The 21,095-nt window shown below is 37.5% G+C and overlaps 3 protein-coding genes across 4 annotated transcripts; 2 read left to right on the plus strand and 1 right to left on the minus strand.

Moving 5' to 3' along the window:
* The first annotated feature begins 3,360 nt into the window (after positions 1 to 3,360).
* Positions 3,361 to 12,768, plus strand: LOC106305828. Of its 2 annotated transcripts, XM_013742222.1 has the most exons (22): positions 3,361 to 3,761; positions 3,839 to 3,923; positions 4,017 to 4,056; positions 4,135 to 4,383; positions 4,621 to 4,720; positions 4,828 to 4,902; positions 5,372 to 5,470; positions 5,904 to 6,020; positions 6,102 to 6,217; positions 6,304 to 6,403; positions 7,040 to 7,398; positions 7,743 to 8,070; positions 8,460 to 8,668; positions 8,771 to 8,989; positions 9,293 to 9,479; positions 9,649 to 9,881; positions 10,209 to 10,301; positions 10,384 to 10,485; positions 10,620 to 10,828; positions 11,179 to 11,330; positions 11,433 to 11,570; positions 11,674 to 12,768. In XM_013742222.1, exons 1-22 carry the CDS (start codon positions 3,630 to 3,632, stop codon positions 12,445 to 12,447), a joined length of 4,116 nt encoding a protein of 1,371 aa, XP_013597676.1. In that variant the 5' UTR covers positions 3,361 to 3,629; the 3' UTR covers positions 12,448 to 12,768. The 2 variants fall into 2 exon arrangements, with proteins under 2 accessions (XP_013597676.1, XP_013597675.1); XM_013742221.1 differs by lacking the exon at positions 11,179 to 11,330 and having other exon boundaries at positions 3,630 to 3,761; positions 10,620 to 10,980.
* A 156-nt stretch (positions 12,769 to 12,924) lies between these two features.
* LOC106306401 (protein RETICULATA-RELATED 1) lies at positions 12,925 to 15,839 on the plus strand. Its single transcript, XM_013743004.1, has 8 exons — positions 12,925 to 13,440; positions 13,855 to 14,019; positions 14,095 to 14,187; positions 14,260 to 14,375; positions 14,459 to 14,557; positions 14,639 to 14,944; positions 15,021 to 15,185; positions 15,276 to 15,839. The coding sequence occupies exons 1-8, from the start codon at positions 13,084 to 13,086 to the stop codon at positions 15,556 to 15,558; spliced, it is 1,584 nt and encodes a 527-aa protein (XP_013598458.1). The 5' UTR covers positions 12,925 to 13,083; the 3' UTR covers positions 15,559 to 15,839.
* LOC106306402 (zinc finger with UFM1-specific peptidase domain protein) lies at positions 15,702 to 17,882 on the minus strand. Its single transcript, XM_013743005.1, has 5 exons — positions 17,659 to 17,882; positions 16,720 to 17,583; positions 16,521 to 16,635; positions 16,328 to 16,423; positions 15,702 to 16,219 (listed from the first exon to the last, which is right to left on the minus strand). Exons 1-5 carry the CDS (start codon positions 17,709 to 17,711, stop codon positions 16,136 to 16,138), a joined length of 1,212 nt encoding a protein of 403 aa, XP_013598459.1. The 5' UTR covers positions 17,712 to 17,882; the 3' UTR covers positions 15,702 to 16,135.
* Between the last annotated feature and the right edge of the window lie 3,213 nt (positions 17,883 to 21,095).

Below are 21,095 nucleotides of genomic sequence, written 5' to 3' on the forward strand. Positions count from 1 at the left end.
TATAATTAAATTTTGAAGTTTTTTTTTCAATTGCAAAACTAACTTATGACGACTTAACTGTAAGTCGTCTACTTTTAAAAAAATATTATTGTTTTAATTTTCGCCAGACGACTGAAATGTAAGTCGTCTGGGGAAGTCAAACTTCTGAAATTATCCAGTCAAATGCAAAACTAATCTATGATGACTGAAATGTAAGTCGTCTAGGTTCTTTGGAAATTTTTTTGAAACCAAACAAAAACAGACGACTTAACTTTCAGTCGTCTCAGGTTAAAGATTTCAAAGTCAATTGCAAAAATAACCTTTGCGTTGACCAGACGACTTCCAGGTAAGTTGTCTACAGCCAGACGACTTCCCAAGTAAGTCGTCTGACGAACAGATCTGGAAAAAAACTCGATGTCATACCTTAAATTGGTGAGATAAGTTCCTTAGCATACATAAGGCTTCTCCAAGCACACAGAATCACAAACGAAAGTAACCCACCCAGAATCGTTAGCTTCTATGACTCTATGAACCATAAAAAATTTAGAATCAAAATCTTGGGTTTTTTTTAGCTCATTGTGGAGAGAAAGTGAGAGATATGTTGTGTTTAGTTCACAAGAATGGAAAAAGAAGAATGGTAAATCGATTTTGGGAGCATTAAGAGCTTCAAATTGGTTGTTCATGGTGGTTGTGGTATTGATGACAATGGCAATCTTGTAATTAGTTGAAGATGATGAGGGTGAGAGAGTAAAAATGTCATTTTCGAAAAAAAAAAGAAAAAAAAAATTGATGGCATTTTCGTAAATTATATGAACTTGTGGGGTGAATAGGGCAAAACCAATTTTCAAAAAAAAGGAGGTTAGTTTTGTGTTTGACTTTAAGTTATAGGTTAATTCTGCAAAAAGTCCGACGGAATATAACTTGTTTTTGAAAATCTCTTTATACATTTAATATATTCATTATGTTTTTTTATTCATCAGTTATCAAGATTTTTAATTTCATCTTTGTTTTAGAAAAAAAAATCAACGTTTTATGACATTAAATTTTATTAATATTCATCAGAAAACATAGACTCCATAAAATTGCCTAAATCTCATCATGAATGATGAAAAAAATCTGGTGGCAAATCGAAAAACTCTCTGGATGATAAATGTATGTTTCTTTTACCGGTAGTAAAATTAAATATATAAAAAAATTGATTATTTAAATATTTCAACTATCTATAAAAAATTAGTACAATTTTAGAGTTTATTTGTTTTTTTACTGATTTGGGATGTATAAAAAGTAAATTATATTGATTTAGATAAACAATAATAGTTAAAAATTAAAGTAAATCTAAATATAATTGAATTTTAACCTTTATGATTGAAAAATGTTCTTTTAAGATAACAACACAATATATGTAGGAACTATCTTTATGATAATCTCAGTAGTTGACACAAACTTAATCAAATATAATTATCCCAATAATAAAATTTAAACTACTTACTCGTATATAGAAAATTATAAATGTAATATAAGATTTTCTCTCTACTCTTTAGTATATCGAAAATAACACCGATTTTGGAAAGCAATATTTTTTGTATTAGACGCTATACTAACAAATAAATATTAAACTTACGTAACTAAATAATCAAAATTTAAATTATATTTTAGAGTATTCAAAATAATAACTCAATTACAAATATGACAAATAAACAAAACTATATACTAACTAAATTATTGAGAATATGAAAAATAAGCAAAATTACCTAAAATCATGAAAATATAATAAATTAGCAAAATCACTTCACAAAAAATAGTATATACCAAACACATGATGCACAAGCCTTATGCTTGCAAAGTATTTGTTTGGTAGATGGCTCTTGCACTGCAAAATCACAATATAGTGGCTATGTTGGGTATGGCTTGATGAAATGGGAACTGAACAACTCATGGGTTGAGAAACAAGTAGAGACGAGTGTCTCCTTTACACTCAGAATTGGATGCTCTTATTTGGTCAATGGAGAATATGATTCAACATACAATATGTCATTGTATCGGGACAGACTACAATGAGTTAATCTCGATGAGACAGCATGGCCAGGTTTTTCATCAGAACTATCAGAGTTAACATCTCTTCAAGAACGCTTCCAAGACTTCAAGATCATCCACGTTCCGAAGGCACAAAACATGACAACCGACTCACTAGCCAAGACTGCGCAACGTTTCACAAGAGTTTAGTTTTTATTGGTTACTCTATTCCAGTCTGAATTTCTAGACTTCATATAGTTTAAGTGATAGAATAGTTGTTTGTTGTAAAAAAATAGTATAAATTCTATGAAATATTCTCTAAAATATTTTATTATTAGTTGAACTGTTTTTATATCAAAAAAAAAACGTATTCTAAATATTTTGATATTACTTTAAACTATTCATAAATTAGTCATTTTGTAAGACAATAAAACTAGATCTTGATCCACGCGAGTTTTTGTTTTCATTTATTTTTATATAAATATTTTGTTTTCAATTCTAAATTGGTATATATTATAATATATATGTGTCTATCAATTTTTAAAACATAATAAGTTTACTATATATTTTTTCATTGAATAGATTGTTTCAAACTTTCATATGTATCTGTTTTTTCTTATATATATATATATATTTTTTTGGATTATTATTTCATTATTAAAGTTGTAACTATATATATAAAAATTAGTTTAATATTGTTTTATTGTCATATTCAAAGATATTGTAACATTTCACAAATTTAGAAAGTTTTTTAAAAAATAAACATTTCGCTTCATAGATTTATATTATTGAGTAAATAATTAAACATTTAGTTTTATCTTTAATTTTTAAAATAAAATATATAGTTTAAAATAGTTTAAAATTTTTTTATTGGTTTAAAGTAGTAAAGATTAATTATTGTTAGATAATATGATTTTTGTTATTTAAAAAAAAATCTTTATAATTTTAAAAGTTAATATCGACAAATATTTAAATATTTAGCATATAAAGGTATAGTATTACAACATTAAATTATATATATTTAATTTATATTATATATAAATCCAATGAATCATTTATTGTTTAAATCCAATTATTGATAGCCCAATAAAAATTTCTGGTAGGCCAAAAATTTAAATGATAAGATTATATATTAAATGTAACATGACTTTTTAGGAATAAGTGCATTAGGTCCATTTTTTAAAAAAAATCACAAATGAATCAAGGCGGTGACTTCTGTTCTAATATATACGACGATATGATTTCAGTATTATTAGTCTACTAAAGTTTTTAATATGGATAAATTACTATACAATATAAAATATATTAAATACTTTGGTAAATGAAACGGGCTAAAAAGTATTCTTGGGCCTATTTGTTTATCAGACTGGCCTTCTCGCTTCGCGTTTCGCTTCCGAAACCACAACCGGATTTTTTTCTATGTTCGTCGATTGTAGTGGTTGATCGGGTCTTTTTTCTTTGATAACCGGTGGATCCAATCGATTCTGGATCCGATCTGTTTACTCTTCTGCTGTGCGTAGCTGAATTTTCTGCAGAGGAGTTCTAGTGAATCTCTGAATCGTCTCTGCGGATGCAATTGAGCTCTTCAGATTCGTGAGTTGTTTCATTGATCTTCGAGGACCGTCAGAGAGATCGAAATGTTACGCGCGAGAGCATTTCGGCAGACCAATGGTAAGATCGTGAAGATTCAGGTGCATCCCACGCATCCGTGGATTGTTACGGCCGATGATACGGATCACGTCTCCGTCTGGAACTGGGAGCATCGTCAGGTATCGAGATTTTGTTTTGGTTTTGCTTATGATCCCGAATCGAGTATTTTCTCAACGTGTTTGGGGATTTTTTTTAGGTGATTTATGAATTGAAAGCCGGTGGAGTCGACGAGCGCCGTTTAGTTGGTGCTAAGTTAGAGAAGCTTGCTGAGGGAGACTCCGGTGAGCCATGATCAACTCTCTCTTTGTTAATTCAACATCTATTGTGGTATAATGAGTATGCGGTTAATGACTGACGTTTATGTTTTTGCTCAGACTATAAAGGCAAGCCTACTGAAGCTATTCGAGGGGGAAGGTAATACATCTTTGCCTTCGCGAGAAATTAAAAAAAAAAAATGATAATAAGCTGAAATATTGTTTTTCCATCTGCAAGTGTCAAGCAGGTGAAGTTTTACGACGATGATGTGCGTTATTGGCAACTGTGGCGCAATCGCTCTGCAGCTGCTGAATCTCCATCTGCTGTCAATCATCTCACGTCCGGTTTCACTTCTCCTGCTCCGTCGACTAAAGGCCGGCATTTTCTGGTTATCTGTTGTGAGAATAAAGCCATTTTCTTGGACTTAGTGACAATGCGTGGCCGAGATGTGCCTAAGTCAGAGCTTGACAATAGGTCACTTCTCTGGTAAGTTTCAATTCCGTTTCTCTGATTTTAGATCATTGTTTGCGTGACATATATAGCCTTGCTTGAATCCTGGAAAGACCTCCATTAGTTACTACGCTGGAATTATTGGAGTCAAATATAGACTATGACAAGTTAATGTCCGTGTGTGTGTGTGCGTTAAGTGTAATGTTCAAACAGGCTTCTACTTTTCCGAATTATTCTGCTCCAACGTGGTTAGACTTACTCCTTTCTTTGCAGCATGGAGTTCCTTACCAGATCATCTGGTGGTGATGGCCCTTTAGTTGCATTTGGTTCAACTGATGGTGTCATTAGGGTTTTATCAATGATAACATGGAAGGTGCTTGTTCCAAAATTGAATTTTTATTTTGTTTTTCTGCTGGGTTTATGGTGAGCGCTATTGGTACTGATCTGTGTTAATTTCCCTGAATGCTTACTTTCTTCCAGCTTGCGCGTAGATATACTGGTGGCCATAAAGGATCAATTTATTGCTTGATGAATTTCATGGCATCATCTGGCGAGGTAACTACATATTCTTTCAACTTCCCATTCTTTGATTTAGAGAAACATACGCAAGGTTACCTGCTGTGGTTGATTGACATGTAAAACAAAACGGTATATTGGGCATATTGTCTTGAAAGTTCCTTACATTTTCTTTTCGTTTCCTAAATCATTCAATTTAAATATCTACCCTTACTTTCATATATCTTAAATTGCCTAGTAGAAGTTCATTTGTTATGTTTGGGATAACTTTCATGCACAACCTAGCATTGGGAGCGTAAGGAATTTAAACATGGGCATCTATTTTCTAAATTGGTTGTTTGGTTCTCTAGATTCATTTATTATCATTATGAGGTTTTCGTTCTACTAACGACTGCCTTTTCCGTTTTCTTATAATTGAACGATTTTTAATCAACGATCAACTATTTTCTTTCTGTTATTCATATTCAATACATGATACCAGCCGTTCTCTATCTGCTTGCAATTGCAGGCACTCCTCGTTTCAGGTGGCAGTGATGGGTTACTTGTACTGTGGAGTGCCGATCATGGCAGTGATTCAAGGGAACTAGTACCCAAGCTCAGCTTAAAGGTATTTATTCCAATCCTACTCTTTCATAGAAAGATTGGCTAAATTTGGTTACAGGTGAGGACATGGTACTATTGTCCTTAGTTTCAGTGGACCTGAGTTGATTTGTGATGTTGGATAATAGTAATTAGATTTTTTTTTCTTTGATCCTATTCTGATTAATAGGCTGAGTAATGATTAGCGTAGTATGACATGCTCTTGATTGTCTTTTTCTGTTGATTCAAGTGATATGCTATTGTTTTGCTTAATTGAGTCTGTAAAATTCCACTTCTCTGTCATACTTTTTGTCCTTTTCTGTTGGTTCAAGTGACATGCTATTGTTTGCTTAATTGAGTCTATAAAATTCCACTTTTCTGTTATACTGGTTTGTCCTTCCAGAAATGGCTTTGTAAAAGCTTTTGCTCAATCTTCTTATATTTTGTTCTTACTGAATTAGGCACATGATGGTGGAGTAGTGGCTGTTGAGTTGTCACGGGTAAGTGGCAGTGCTCCACAATTGATTACAATCGGTGCTGACAAGACATTGGCTATATGGGACACAATGACATTTAAGGTAATGTTGTATCTCATGTATGGGTTTTGCATATTTTATGGATTTCTATTTTCAACGCACATGTGTACTTTTTCTCTGCAGGAGCTACGGAGAATTAAACCTGTCCCGAAGCTAGCTTGCCACAGTGTTGCATCTTGGTGTCACCCTCGCGCCCCAAACCTTGATATTTTGACATGCGTTAAAGATTCACACATATGGTATCCTTGATTAAACATTTCGTAATATCCATGGTGAACATCTTTTTGCATACTAGAGGAGTATTTAATTGTTTGAATTTTCACAGGTCTATTGAGCATCCAACTTATTCGGCTTTGACAAGGCCATTATGTGAACTTTCTTCCTTGGTTCCGCCTCAAGTACTTGCAACCCACAGAAAACTTAGGGTAATTTTCTTTTGACTACTTGCTTATTTCTGAGTTTAACCAAGCAAACGCAGCACTAGTTGTTGATGATTTCCTTGGAATCTACCATATATCATGTCATTTCTTTCTGCATCGGCTAATTGTACGTCAGCGATTTTTTTCTGTTTATTATGTCACCAATTCAGTCACAAGCCTTAACATGAGAAATGCTCTCTAGACTTGAAAGAATTGCATCTCCATTCTATGTGCCCCACAAAACAGTATTTTCTATTCATGTATCGTAAAAATGCATCTATCATGATTAAAATAATGAAGCTGATCAGCTGTACAGAACTGCACTTGGCAATGCAAATACATTCGGACTCAACCAGACTAGGAATAAGAATAAGAATAAGAATAAATTGCATTGTTTGATTATTTGTTACTTCTTGCAGAACAAATCCATGTGTAGATAACCCTAACCATCTAGAAAAGCAGAATTTAGATTGATAACTGTTTTGAACACTGAATGTATCATAAAGCACATTGCAATTGAGAAGAAAAAAGTTATTTTATATTGTACAGGATGATCAAGAAAAGACATATGTTTCACGCAAATTTCTAAAGTTATCTTTTCAGAATGTGCAGATTAGTTACTTATTAGTTTCATTTTTTTAGGTCTATTGTATGGTTGCACATCCTCTTCAGCCACATCTCGTCGCAACTGGTACCAATGTTGGTATTATAGTTAGTGAATTTGATCCTCGTGCCATCCCGTCTGCAGCCCCTCTACCGGCACTGTCTGGAAGTCGGGAGAATTCAGCTGTATATATCCTTGGAAGAGAATTAAAGCTCTTAAACTTTCAAATATCCAACACAGCCAACCCATCCCTTGGAAATAATAGTGCCTTATCCGAATCAGGAATGTCTAAGGGAGACTCAGGTGAACAGTTGACTGTAAAGCAGACTAAAAAGCAGATTGTGGCACCTGTTCCACATGATTCATACTCGGTTCTTTCTGTAAGCAGTTCAGGAAAGTAAGTTCTTTTTTCAGTCTTAAATGATATGCATTATATTAAATATTTTCTGCATAGTGATGCTGTTTGTTACTGTAAATTGTATTTATGTTTTCATGCTGCTTGTGAATATTCTAATTCCTTCATTGTGTACCTGTTATACGGTTGCATGTATTGTTATTGTACTTTTAAATTCTGTACATGCTTTTTTCATGCTTTGTTGGTTTTGTATCTCCGTTGGACTTAGTTTAGTCGTTCTTTGCCTGAATATATTTTTTAGATAACTCCTCGCTAATATATTTATGTACGTAATTTGTTGACTGCTGTCTTTTGTTTAGCGAGCTAACTTTATTCTCTGGTTGTAGGTATGTGGCAGTTGTATGGCCTGATATCTTGTACTTCTCTATCTACAAGGTTAGTGACTGGACCATTGTAGATTCTGGAAGTGCAAGACTTTTGGCTTGGGATACATGTCGAGATAGATTTGCGATACTAGAATCTGTATTACCTCAAAGGATGCCTATAATCCCAAAGGGTGGTTCATCAAGGAAGGCGAAAGAAGCCGCTGCAGCCGCAGCTCAAGCCGCCGCTGCTGCTAATGCAGCTTCATCAGCTAGTGTTCAAGTTCGTATTCTCTTGGATGATGGAACCTCAAACATTCTCATGAGATCTGTAGGAGGTCGCTCTGAACCGGTATGTGTCTTTTACTTGAGTTATTGCATTCCGTAGCCGCTTTTGATGTGTTTAAGTCTCAGCTGGGGATTAGGTTCCTAAAAACTAACCATCTTTCATACCAAGTTCATCATTTGTTCGTTTATCTTAGTTCCTCTTTATGTATTCTCGAGCTATCTGTTGAAGTGGTTTCATTGAATAATTTATCTAGAATCCAGTTGTTTATCAAATGATGTTCGACCAAAAGGACAATGTTACTGAACATGAGAATCTTACGCATTGAGAATTCTTTTCGACTCCAAGTGGTTGTGTATTGTGTATGTTTGGAAAACTTATCAAAGGACAGTATGTCGATACTTGACTTCTAGGCTTAGGTAAGCAATAATGTGCTTCGAAATTTCTCTTGGCAGGTCATTGGACTGCATGGTGGTGCTCTACTTGGAATAGGCTATCGTACATCCCGAAGGATTAGTCCTGTTGCTGCTTCAGCTATTTCAACCATTCAGTCGATGCCACTCTCAGGATTTGGAAACAGTAATGTTTCTTCGTTTTCCAGCTATGATGATGGTTCTTCGCAGAGATCTACCGAGTCCGCACCCCTAAACTACCAGCTCTACAGGTGATTAATGGCTCCATTTTGGTTTAACTCGACTTCAATTTTGAGGCATTTTCCATGTTGTTTGGCTTCATATTAAATCCGCATGGAATTTTCAACGTGCAGTTGGGAAAATTTTGAGCCAGTAGGTGGTATGCTAACTCAGCCAGAGTGGACGGCGTGGGACCAAACAGTTGAGTATTGTGCTTTTGCTTATCAAAAATACATGGTCATATCGTCGTTGCGCCCTCAGTATAGATATCTTGGTGATGTTGCCATTTCACATGCTACTGGAGCTGTTTGGCACCGCAGACAGCTGTTTGTGGCTACACCAACCACAATTGAGTAAGACTAATGTTCTATCTATGATCCACGAACTTCTTTTTTTTTTTATCTGTTACCTTGAATGCTTCTTCCAGACTTCAACTTGGATGAAACAAATTAAAAACTGTTTTTAGGAACTCTTCTGCAGAGATGTTTATAATTATCTTGATTGTGCATAATCCAACTTCTCGGAGATTAGAACATTTTCGAAGTATTTCCATGATTCTGACTTTGTTAAGGGCATGGTTACCTTAATTTGTTACTTTCTGAAACAAAATATATGGGGAGGAATGCTAATCCTTTCTTTCATGCCTCGATCTGCAGATGTGTTTTTGTGGATGCGGGAGTTTCTGAAATTGATATAGAGACTATGAAGATGAAGGAAGAAATTAAACTTAAGGAGGCACAGGCTAGAGCAGTTGCAGAGCATGGTGAGTTAGCCTTAATCACAGTAGAGGGTGCCCAGAGTGCCAAGCAAGAAAGGATATTATTGAGGCCCCCGATGTTGCAGGTGGATATTTCTTGCTTTACATGAGATATATATATATATATATATATATATATATAACTGATTTTGAAGCTTAACTTTTCATGTCTAATCTTGATTTTTTTCTACTGCATTTGTATCGACATCTAGGTCAAACTTTCACCTCATGTGTATACTTTTTTTTTTATTGTAGGTGGTACGTTTAGCTTCTTTCCAAAACGCTCCATCTGTTCCACCATTTTTATCATTGCCGAGACAATCTAGAGGTGATGGTGATGACATGGATGAAAGAAGGGCCAGCGAGGTAGCTGTAGGTGGTGGTGGAGTCTCAGTTGCTGTTACTCGTTTCCCAGTGGAGCAGAAACGACCAGTGGGGCCTCTTGTTGTTGCTGGTGTACGGGATGGAGTTTTGTGGCTCATCGACAGGTATCAATAATATCCATGTTCTTACCTTAAAGCAAGACTGACTCTTGCTAAAAGATTTCTTTGTTGAAGACACGTATATTCAGTTAGATCGAGGTTTTTTTTCTTTTCATTATAAGTACGCACTTGGTCGGCTCCTTGACTTCTGACATTTGCAGTCCAAGGTTTCAACGTACAACAAATATATGTAGTTACAGAGATACAATATCTTGCCATGATCTTCCTATCAGTCACTTGAATGATCATATAAATAATGAACTACTGAATGATCATATAAATATTTAACTACTGAGATAAATTATTGTCTTGACACCTTTATTTTCTTGATAGGTACATGTGTGCCCATGCCATATCATTGAGCCATCCTGGTATCCGTTGTCGCTGTCTTGCTGCATACGGGGATGCTGTTAGTGCAGTTAAATGGTATTGATAAATTTTTCATTATATCGTCTTTACGTGAGTAGTAAACTAGCTGGAATATACAACATTTTTTTCTGTTGCGCAGGGCAAGTAGACTTGGGAGAGAACATCATGACGATCTTGCACAGTTTATGTTAGGGATGGGATATGCAACAGAAGCTCTTCATTTGCCTGGAATATCTAAGAGGTAAAAGAAGCATATTATGTTTGGTGCAACTGTTTCCTTCAGTCTCTTCCTACTATTTTCAGTTTTCTCTAGTCTCTGAATTGATTGTGCTGGACTGCGATATCAGCGATTTTTTTACTCACATGTGTTCTCAGGCTGGAGTTTGACTTAGCAATGCAGAGCAATGATCTGAAGAGGGCTCTTCATTGTCTTCTCACAATGAGTAATAGCAGGGACATTGGACAGGACGGTTTAGGGCTGGATTTGAGTGACATTCTCTCTTTGACAGCTGAGAAGAAAGAAGACGTTGTTGAAGCTGTGGAGGGAATAGTGAAATTCGCGAAGGAGTTTCTCGACCTTATAGATGCTGCAGATGCCACTGGGCACGCTGACATAGCTCGCGAAGCCCTAAAAAGACTAGCCACTGCAGGTTCGGTCAAAGGCGCTTTACAGGGTCACGAGTTGCGAGGCCTTGCATTACGCCTAGCAAACCATGGAGAATTGACACGCTTAAGTGTATGTCCGCAATTTCTCGTTCTTTGGGAAATTTAATACTTGGGAGATTGTTCTTTGTATCCTCAGGTCCCTAACTGAAAGACTATTTGAACTTTGTTTCAGGGTCTGATAAACAATCTGATCTCCATAGGCCTCGGGCGAGAATTGAAGCTGTGGAGGGAATAGTGAAATTCGCGAAGGAGTTTCTCGACCTTATAGATGCTGCAGATGCCACTGGGCACGCTGACATAGCTCGCGAAGCCCTAAAAAGACTAGCCACTGCAGGTTCGGTCAAAGGCGCTTTACAGGGTCACGAGTTGCGAGGCCTTGCATTACGCCTAGCAAACCATGGAGAATTGACACGCTTAAGTGTATGTCCGCAATTTCTCGTTCTTTGGGAAATTTAATACTTGGGAGATTGTTCTTTGTATCCTCAGGTCCCTAACTGAAAGACTATTTGAACTTTGTTTCAGGGTCTGATAAACAATCTGATCTCCATAGGCCTCGGGCGAGAATCAGCATTTGCTGCTGCAGTTCTGGGTGACAATGCGCTTATGGAGAAGGCATGGCAAGACACGGGAATGCTCGCAGAAGCTGTGCTTCATGCCCATGTAAGATTTCAGTTTCACCAATCCTTTTTTTTTTTTTATTCTTTCTTTCGTGAGGTAGCTTTCTTATGAAGCTCCTATTGTTTCTGATTTTTCTATCACACAGGCACATGGTCGTCCAACTCTAAAGAACTTGGTCCAGGCTTGGAATAAAACACTACAGAAGGAAGTTGAGCAAGCTCCATCTTCTAAGACAGATGCTGCAAGTGCGTTTTTGGCCTCGCTTGAGGATCCAAAGCTCACGAGTTTATCTGATGCATCCAAAAAGCCTCCAATCGAGATTCTCCCTCCCGGAATGTCTTCAATCTTTGCTTCCATCTCTGCTCCCAAAAAACCTCTACCCGCACTGAAGCCGCAAGAACCAACTAAGCCATTGGCTATTGAAGAACCAGCTAAGCCGTTGGCTATTGAAGCTCCTCCATCTTCTGAGCAACCACAGACCGAGTCAGCGCCTGAAACTGCAGCTGATCCTGAGTCAGCTGCACCGGAAACTGCAGCTGCTTCTGAGTCAGCAGCACCAGAAACTGCAGCTGTTTCCGAGTCAGAAGCACGAGAAACTGCAGCTGGTTCTGAATCAGCAGCACCGGAAACTGCAGCTGTTGCTGAGACAGCAGAACATGTGGATAAACCAGTGACAGAGACAGTATCTGAGCCTCTTGTAGTCGAGGAAACACCTTCGGAAGAAAAAAGTGAACCGTCTTCAACTCCAAACACAGAAACAGCTCTAGACGCCACAGAGGATAATAGCCAAACAATTCCACCGCCACCGCCGCCTGAACCCGTTACAACAGCAGTGAAACCAACAGAGAATGCAGCAACCGGAAGGCAGCAAGTAACCTATCCTCCAATAAGAAGCCAACCAATTGACTTTGGTTTCTAGGATGGCTAAAGCCAAGTTTGCACAGAAGATCCCAAAACCAAAGACAACGGGTATGTATATCGTTTTAGGTGTACATCCATAATCAAGCTTCGTGGCCATATTGAGTAGAGGAAGAAGACGATGCTATTCATCACAGTATCTGCGTGTCTTAATTTGGTTATATTTTGTAATGTGTCATTTTCGTTTTCGTATTTGTTGGTTTGTATTACTATTAAACAAAAGAAAAACTCTCTGAGGTACGTTTATGTGAAGCGTGTAAACTGATCGAAAGAGATTTGGTTGGTTTGATAAACGTTATATATATATTTTTATTTGATTTAATCTCCCCTTGACGTATGCCAATAAACAAACCATGGAACCTCGAATTGGATGTATTCGTAGATGCTAACACTTACCGACTTGAAACCCTCTGTATCAGCCAGAAGTATTAAAGCTGAGTTGGTGGAAAAAAAAAGAGAAACCAAGATTGGGTTTGCTGTGTATAGTCGTCATCTCATTGGCGATATCTCCTCTTCTCTCCGTTCTCATCTCTCTCTCTCTGACATCCCCAAAGAGAAGAGAAAAAGAAAAAGGCTCTCTGCCGCCTTTCTCTTCCAAGAAAATCATCAAAGGTTGAGTCTTTAAACTCGGAAAGCCATGTCTCATATGGTGTTTCAGAGCGTCGTCGCTCCAAAACCCTTATCTCCACTCAAACCCTCTTTACCCATCCCTCGCCCTATCGCCACTCTCCCTTGTAAGCTCCGTCGCAGCTGCTTCATCAGAGCTTCCTCCTCTTCTCTTATCGATTCCGTCGGAGATTCAGTTTCGGGTCTCGAACGCTGCTTACAGCTGCAATTCAGCGGCGAGTTAGGCGCGTCTTCCTCTGGCTCAGCTTCCCCGAGTGCTCAGATGTGTCCGGAGATGAAAGGTGGGAAGTTTGGTTCGGTGGGAGCTGTTACCTTGGAAAAGGGAAAGCTTGATATGACCCAGAAGAAAGTCGAGTCTACCCCTGAGGTCTCTCTCTCTCTCTTCTTGTTACTAATCAAAGAGTTTTAGAACGGTTTAGTGAATTCTATATAAAGGCTCTATTGTCTTGCTCTGTTCTCTCTTTAGTGAATTCTATATAAAGGCGCAGCCTTTATCTAGCTTCTTGCTCTGTTCTCTCTGTTCAAGTTAGTTACTGATGGCAGAGAGTTGTTCAATCTTCTTGGAACTATTAGTACTACGCCACTTAGTCTCTAATCTTTAATTCGTATAAGTACCATGTGTTACAATAACCTGTGGATGTAAGTAGTTGGATTTGTTGTATCTCAAGAAGGTGTTTGAAATAATGTTTTCCTTGGAGATAGCCTTTGCTGTGAGATGTTTTTTCACTGAACAGAAAAAGATTAGCGTTTTGAATTTTCTTGTTTATTTTTCTCATTGCAGATTGCTACTGGAGGAGGAGGTGGAGACATTGGAAAGAGTGTCAATTTCGGTGGTGGCGATGGAGGTGATGATGATGGTGATGATGATGATTACTTTGATGAATTTGATGATGACGATGATGGAGATGAAGGTGGACTCTTTAGGCGTAGGATGTTCCTCGCAGAGGTAAGAGATCCTTATGAATTTTTACTGCCATGGTGTCACTCCAGTAACAACATTTGTGTTTTTTTTTTTTCTCAGCTTTTTGATAGGAAGTTTGTTGATGCTGTGTTGAACGAGTGGCAAAAGACAATGCTGGATTTGCCTGCTGGCCTCCGTCAAGCATATGAAATGGTATGATGTTCTTGAATCTTTCGTTTTATGGTTTTGAGATCTTTTAAAACTTATGGAAACTTTTGTATGCAGGGTTTGGTCAGCTCAGCACAAATGGTTAAGTTCCTTGCTATTAACGCTCGTCCTACAACAACTAGATTCATCTCCCGTGCTCTTCCTCAGGGATTGTCGAGAGCCTTCGTTGGCAGGTAATGTATCATCTGAGAACCATAGGTCGATGTGGACTTCTTCTTCTTCACAGTGCTTGACTATGTGACTTGCCTTTGTGTAGGATGTTGGCGGATCCTTCATTTCTCTATAGGCTTCTCTTGGAGCAAGCTGCCACGGTTGGATGCTCGGTTTGGTGGGAAGTGAAGACTCGTAAGGATAGGTAACGTAAACTGACTTCCCATTTATCAGTTTTGTAGCGTTTTGTTTCCTTGTCTTAAATTGTTTTTCCTGTGATTTGCAGAATAAAAGAGGAATGGGATCTTGCGCTCATAAACGTTCTTACCGTCTCAGCATGCAATGCAGCGGCTGTTTGGTTGCTGGCTCCATGTCGGTCCTATGGGAACACGTTCCGGTTCGACCTGCAAAATACACTGCAGAAGCTACCAAACAACGTTTTTGAGATGAGCTATCCCCTTAGAGAGTTCGACCTGCAGAAGAGGATTCATTCTCTATTCTACAAGGCCGCAGAGTTATCCATTCTTGGAGTTGCAACAGGAACTCTCCAGGGTTCGTTGTCAAACTTTCTGGCTGGAAAGAAGAAGAACAGGTCATCACCTTCTCTGCATTCACTTTTCTTTCAGCTCATGGTTGATTATTGACTTTTTGTATCTTTGTTCTGGCAGAGTATCTGTGACGGTCCCTTCAATCACCACAAACGCTCTTGGTTACGGCGCATTCCTTGGGTTATATGCAAACTTGAGATACCAGCTACTATGTGGGTTTGAAAGAGCAATGAGCAACCACTTTGATGTCATTGGAGTAGCACTCTTCTTTGGCACTGCCGTGAGGTATATTCTTCTCTTTCACCCCTTAGGAAACCTTTTTTTCTAATGGCTTGGAAGGATTTGTATAATGAACATGGAATGGATGTGGAACAGGATTATGAACGTTCAGTTAGGGGAAAGATCAAGACAAGTGTGGCTAGGTGTGGAGGCAGACCCGCTGGCTCAGTCTGATGATCTGCTGGCAAAAGCATACAACCGACCCTCAGAGGAAGCAGCAGCAGCAAAGCCAGCGTCAAGATGGTTCATCTCAAAGAATGCAATAGTCTCAGGGCTACTTGGTTTGAAGCAACAGGACTCAGCTTCAGATTCTACACCTCCAAAGGCTAGGCGAAAGAGGATTGTACGGAAGAAGGTGGCTGCATCTTCTGCCCCTTAACAATTTTCGGAGACAGTTGAAGAGCAAACAGTGAAGTTGTGGTGTTTTCATTTTGAGGCATACTTGAGTTTTTGTTGCCAGAGAAAGAGTGGGAAGTGAAGTGGATCACCAAACTGCGAGATGGTAACAAAAATTCTATAGCTTTTTTTGTTCTTAATGACTATCTCTCAAAAGTCTTAATTCTTTTGAGATTAAGACATTTATATTTTTAGGTTTTCAGATCTCAAACTTGTCATTCTGTAACTTTCTCAGTTTTTTCTAATAAATAGCCACTTGTTTTATCTCCTCCTGTTTTTTACAGTCATCCAAGGTTGTTTATATGATATGATCCAGAAAATGGTCTTGACAACAGAATTGTGAAGAATTGTTGAGAATCACACTATTGTAAAATGTTTAAATTGGCTTACTCTTGTCTTGACACATTATATAGCAAACAAATGTATATATGGTACCAAAGTATACAGTTGCAACTAGTTCATGATTCCCAAAATAACAATTGTTATGATACAAAAGTACAAACTGCAACTAATTTAAGATTCCTCTAATAATCATTTTTTTCTGTTTTTTATGGAAGCCATTAGAATTGAACAAAGTGACTATCAATGGTCTTGAGCTGCTCCAACTCCTCGCCAACAGCAATCCCATTATCAACGTACAACATCTGTATATCATCATAATCTTTCTTAATCACACCCAGAACTGATATTGAAATCACTCAAAACTATGATAACCAACAAAAATAATGGATGTCAGAGTTTGAAGCTGAGACCTGATACTCGGGACAAGTCAGTGTGTGAGCTCCTCTTTTAAGATATCCCTCCCAGCCTTTCTTATCTACAAGCGCTTTCTCTATATCTCTAGTAAACTGCATTCTCATATTCAATGTCTCACCATCATTAATCACAGTTTAACATTAGCAAAAATCTGATGTTCTTATTCATGAAAAAAATCAGTAAACTCACATCAGCTGGGTCCAGAATCAGGAGATTGTACTGAGGAGTAAATGTAGTTCCTTGCAACCGTCTCTGAATCCCAACGATTGTTCTCGAGTGCCCTTCATGTTGGAAATACAAAGGCCTGCAGGAACAAAAACGTGATGTCTTTGGAAAGTTATAGAAGACACAGCCAAGATCAAGAGAAGAGAAACAGAAACCACCTTACCCTTTATTCGTCATATGAACACCAGAGGAAACATCCAACCTGTTGTCCGAAAAGTAATTCCAAACCCAATCCATCAAAAGCGCTCCTTTCCCTATCCTAGAAGAGGTAGAACCACGAGAGTCAACTCCTTTCTCCACCCCACTTGCACCCTTTTTAACCACGTACCTATCCATAGGACCATACGCCCTCCTCTTAGGCGCAACAGCAGAGCCAGGAACCGACAAATACATGGACCGAGACTTCTCAGGCGCAAAATCAACAACTCTAGCTCTCAACCCAAAAGAACGCAACAGCGCAGCACACTCAGTAGTCCCAATCCATTTCTTACAACCGTATATACGCTTGTCGAAATGCAGACCTCCAGAGACGTCAAACCCACTCCTCCAAGCTATCTCCAACCACCGCTGAAGCGAAGGGATGTCGGGAACGAACTCAGAGCCACCAAAGAGAACTCTTTTAACTTCTTGGTCTCTACGAGAAAGCAAGTGAGAGCATTGCATTTGGATGTTCCTCCACCCGCATCCCCATCCTTTATCCTCCTTCGTGGATTGAAAATGATCAACGTAGCCTGATAGTAAACTTGTGCTGCACTCCAAAGGTTTGGTCTTTGACTCCACCAAACAAGTCGTCAGCAAGGAAATCAAACCGCCGTTTCCTACTCTGTAGAATGGCCTCTTGGTCTGTGAACGCACAACGTCGTCGTTTTGCGGGAAAGGAACGATTTTGTTAAATGGGTCGAGGAAAGGAGCTTCCTTTAGGGTTGGAGGAGGATCAGAAGAAGAAGAAGAAGCGAGTTGCAGAGCCAAGTAGTGGTCATTTGCGATTTGTGGATCGATTTCGTCTTCGAAGTGGGCATTCACATGGCTGAATCATCGGAAAAAAAAAAACTTATAAGGAGGATTGAATTGATGTGAAGAGGAGCATGGATTTATGGTTTACCTTTCAATTTGGGAAAGAGGAAGCCTTCGGTTACAGACTGGACATGCTGACATTTTTTTCTAATTAGCACAGAGAAAGTATAAAGAAAAACTCTACTTGAACTAGCAGTTCTAAAAGTTGTGGACAAATCAAATTATATTGTTTCCTGGGTTTAAGAGATCAATTCCTATTTTTCTACGACACAAGGCGGAAGGAATTAGAGTGATTTGCTGTCATATTTGACCACTCAAATACTCCCTCTGTTTTTATATATAAATAGTTTTGAAGGTTTTTGTTTGTTTCACAATGTAAGTTACAAAATCTAATGAAAAAAGTACTATATTTAAATGATATGGAAAGTTACGAATATATAATAGCAAAAACAGCTGTGAATAAAGAAAAATGAGGAAAATGAATATAAAGAGTACTCTGCGCTCACCATTCATTTATTCATCTTTCAAGGATCAATAAAGATCAAAAAATTAACAAATGTATTTTCCATATAGATTAGACCCGGACAGACGGAGATGCTCCTCGGAGGATCGGCTCGTCTACCACCACTTGATCTAACCAACATAGATAGCCGACAAAAAAAAAATTACAAAGATCAATAAAATTTCATTCCACTTTTCTCTACAAAATACAATAATTGATTTTTAAATAAAAGTTTGCATGTGCCTGTTGGTTAGAACTGGCATGGGAATTTGAGTATTTATAGGATGACCTTTTAAACAAGAGAATCAATCCAGAAAAAGGTGATATAAATGTGCAGATATTATGGCTGGGAAGTAGTCAGAAAGCTCCCCTCGCTTCCTCCGGTGGGACTCTCCGCAAGTACCCTTTCAGCTTCAATCATCTCGACTCTCTAGATCTCTAGGAACCATCTGATATTTCAAAAGAGAGATTCCACAACAGAAGAAACCCTTCAGAAACCAATCTCAGAAGATAGAGAATGGATGTTGGCTCAGCCCTATCCAAGCTCCCCCCCCCCCCTTCACGGATGCTGGCTGGAACTCTACAATGAGAGCAGCATGACTTGGTTGGATCGTTGATGATCTGGTTTCACCGTCACAACACTCAACGATAGCAAAACATGTATCGCCACCCCTTATAGCAGAAGCTTTTGCCATTCGATCTGCCATAAACTTTTCCCTATCTCGCGGAATTGAAGCCATCTCAATCCTCTCCGAGACTCAAACTCTTATCAAAATCATCAACCGTCAAGAGATGAAGACCGAGATCTTTGGTATTCTCCACGATATCTTACCACTCTGCTCTTTCATTTAAGTCCATAAGTTTTCTTTTATGCCTAGATTGATTAATAACAATGGTGACTTTGTAGCCAAACAGGCTTTGTGGACCTTAAACTCCTTTTAAGTAATGAAATTTATGGTTTGAAGAAAAAAAATGTGCAGACATTACAAAGTAATCAAGGAGAATATAAGAAAAGGGAGATATAAATGTGCTGATGTTACAAAGTAACCAAGTAAGGATTAAGACGATGAATTTTGATGTGATGATTTATCAACCAAGATTTAGTGAATCGAAATATAGCATAGAATCTATTGGTTCATACTTAGCAACAGTCACAAGTTTTAAAAATATAGATATTATACAATGACTTCTTAAAGAAGAGAATCAAGACAAAAGAACATATAAATGTGGAGATGTTACAAAGTAACCAAAGATAATAATTATTATGAGATGTTAACTTATTGTTTCAATTTGGAGATGAAGCACATCTTTTGTTTTGATCAGCAGTTTCTTTCATTCAGATAAATGTAACTCAACTATATAAAGCCCACTGAACCTATATTTACATGTTATAATTTCCACTATTGGTAAGCATATGAAAATTTTCATTTGGGAAATTTGGGTAAGATTAGTACATAATTTATATTACCAAGGAAATAAGGCTCTGCATCTGTAGACGAAAATAATGAAAACAATCTTTGAGGACAATTACGTCACAGTCAAATAACTAGCTTTTTGAATTTTCCATCTCGCTAATATTTTTCCATCATTACTGATATATCAAAGTGGGCATTCACATGGCTGAATCATCGGGGGAAAAAAACGTGTGAGGAGGATTGAATTGATGTGAAGAGGAGCATAAGAAGAAGAATTTATTGTTTCCCTTTCGATTTGGGGAAGAGTAAGCGTTACAGACGGGACACAGAGCTGACATTTTTTCTAATTAGCAGAGAAAAGAAAGAAAAGAAGCGGAGTGTTTTAGTATGAAGAAAGACTCTACCTGAACTAGAGGTTCTAAGAAGTTGTGGACAAATCAAATTATGTTGTTAGATCAAAAGTAGAAGGAATAATAGGCTTGTGTTGTGTTAAGCCCAAGATAAATCAGTTTTTTCCTCGTTTAAGAGATTAATTTCTAGTTTTCTACAACACAGAGCACACAGAAGTAGAGTGATTTGCTCCATGTTTGACCACTCAAATACTCCCTTTGTTTTTATATATAAATAGTTTTGAAGGTTTTTGTTTGTTTCTCAATATAAGTTTCAAAATCTAATGTAAAAAGTAATATATATAAATGATATTTAACTAAAAAAAATAAAACTAACTTTATAAATGTGATTTGTTATTGGTTCTTTTCTCCCTTTTAATTAAATGCTAAAGCTATAAATGTGTTTTTCTAAATTCTTGTGCTTTTAAGCAAAACAACTTATATATAAAAATAGAGAGAGTGTATGTTTATTTTTCTTCATAATTTTGTAAAATTATTTTAAGTTTTACACAATTTTTTCCAACAGATAATACCAAAAACAGCTGCGAATGAAGCGAAAGGAGGAAAATGAATATATGGAAAGTTGTTCCAAAAAAAAATGGATACATCAAGAAGGCTTTGAGTTGTTTGCGCTCACCATTCATTTACGTTGGTGGAGGCAATAAATTCTCTCAAGGATCAATAAAATTAACAAATGTATTTTACAAAGATCAATAAAATTTCATTCCACTTTTCTCTACAAAATACAATAATTGATTTTTAAATAAAAGTTTGCATGTGCCTGTTGGTTAGAGCTGACATGGGAATTTGAGTGTTTATAGGATGGTCTTCTAAACAAGAGAATCAACCCAGGAAAATGTGATATAAATGTGTGCAGATATTATGGCTGGGAAGTAGTCAGAAAGCTCCCCTCGCTACCCCTAGTGGGACTCTCCGCAGGTACCTTTTCAGCTTCAATCATCTGGACTCTTTGGATCTCAAGGAACCATCTGATATTTCAAAAGAGAGATTTCACAACAGAAGAAACCCTTCAAAAACCAATCTCAGAGGATAGAGAATGGATGTTGGCTCAGCTCTATCCAAGCTCCCCCCCCCCGAAGCTGTTGATCAGAATCGAACCAAACCCTTGAAGATCTGGATCTCTATATGTCTTCACGGATGCTGGTTGGAACTCCACAACGAGAGCAGAAGGACTTGGTTGGATCGTTGATGATCTGGT

This window comes from Brassica oleracea, chromosome C7 (assembly GCF_000695525.1).
Source record: "Brassica oleracea var. oleracea cultivar TO1000 chromosome C7, BOL, whole genome shotgun sequence".
NCBI classification, from domain to species: Eukaryota; Viridiplantae; Streptophyta; class Magnoliopsida; order Brassicales; family Brassicaceae; genus Brassica; species Brassica oleracea.

Coding starts and splice junctions, on each gene's coding strand:
- LOC106305828 (XM_013742222.1), top strand. CDS start 3,630: ATGTTACGCGCGAGAGCATTTCGGCAGACCAATGGTAAGATCGTGAAG. Junction 3,924..4,016: donor GCTTGCTGAGGGAGACTCCG/GTGAGCCATGAT, acceptor GTTTTTGCTCAG/ACTATAAAGGCAAGCCTACT. Junction 10,829..11,178: donor GGAGTTTCTCGACCTTATAG/ATGCTGCAGATG, acceptor TCGACCTTATAG/ATGCTGCAGATGCCACTGGG.
- LOC106306401 (XM_013743004.1), top strand. CDS start 13,084: ATGTCTCATATGGTGTTTCAGAGCGTCGTCGCTCCAAAACCCTTATCT. Junction 14,020..14,094: donor GTAGGATGTTCCTCGCAGAG/GTAAGAGATCCT, acceptor TTTTTTTCTCAG/CTTTTTGATAGGAAGTTTGT. Junction 15,186..15,275: donor TTCTTTGGCACTGCCGTGAG/GTATATTCTTCT, acceptor GATGTGGAACAG/GATTATGAACGTTCAGTTAG.
- LOC106306402 (XM_013743005.1), bottom strand. CDS start 17,711: ATGTCAGCATGTCCAGTCTGTAACCGAAGGCTTCCTCTTTCCCAAATT. Junction 17,584..17,658: donor CCTCTTTCCCAAATTGAAAG/GTAAACCATAAA, acceptor CCGATGATTCAG/CCATGTGAATGCCCACTTCG. Junction 16,220..16,327: donor TGACTTGTCCCGAGTATCAG/GTCTCAGCTTCA, acceptor GATGATATACAG/ATGTTGTACGTTGATAATGG.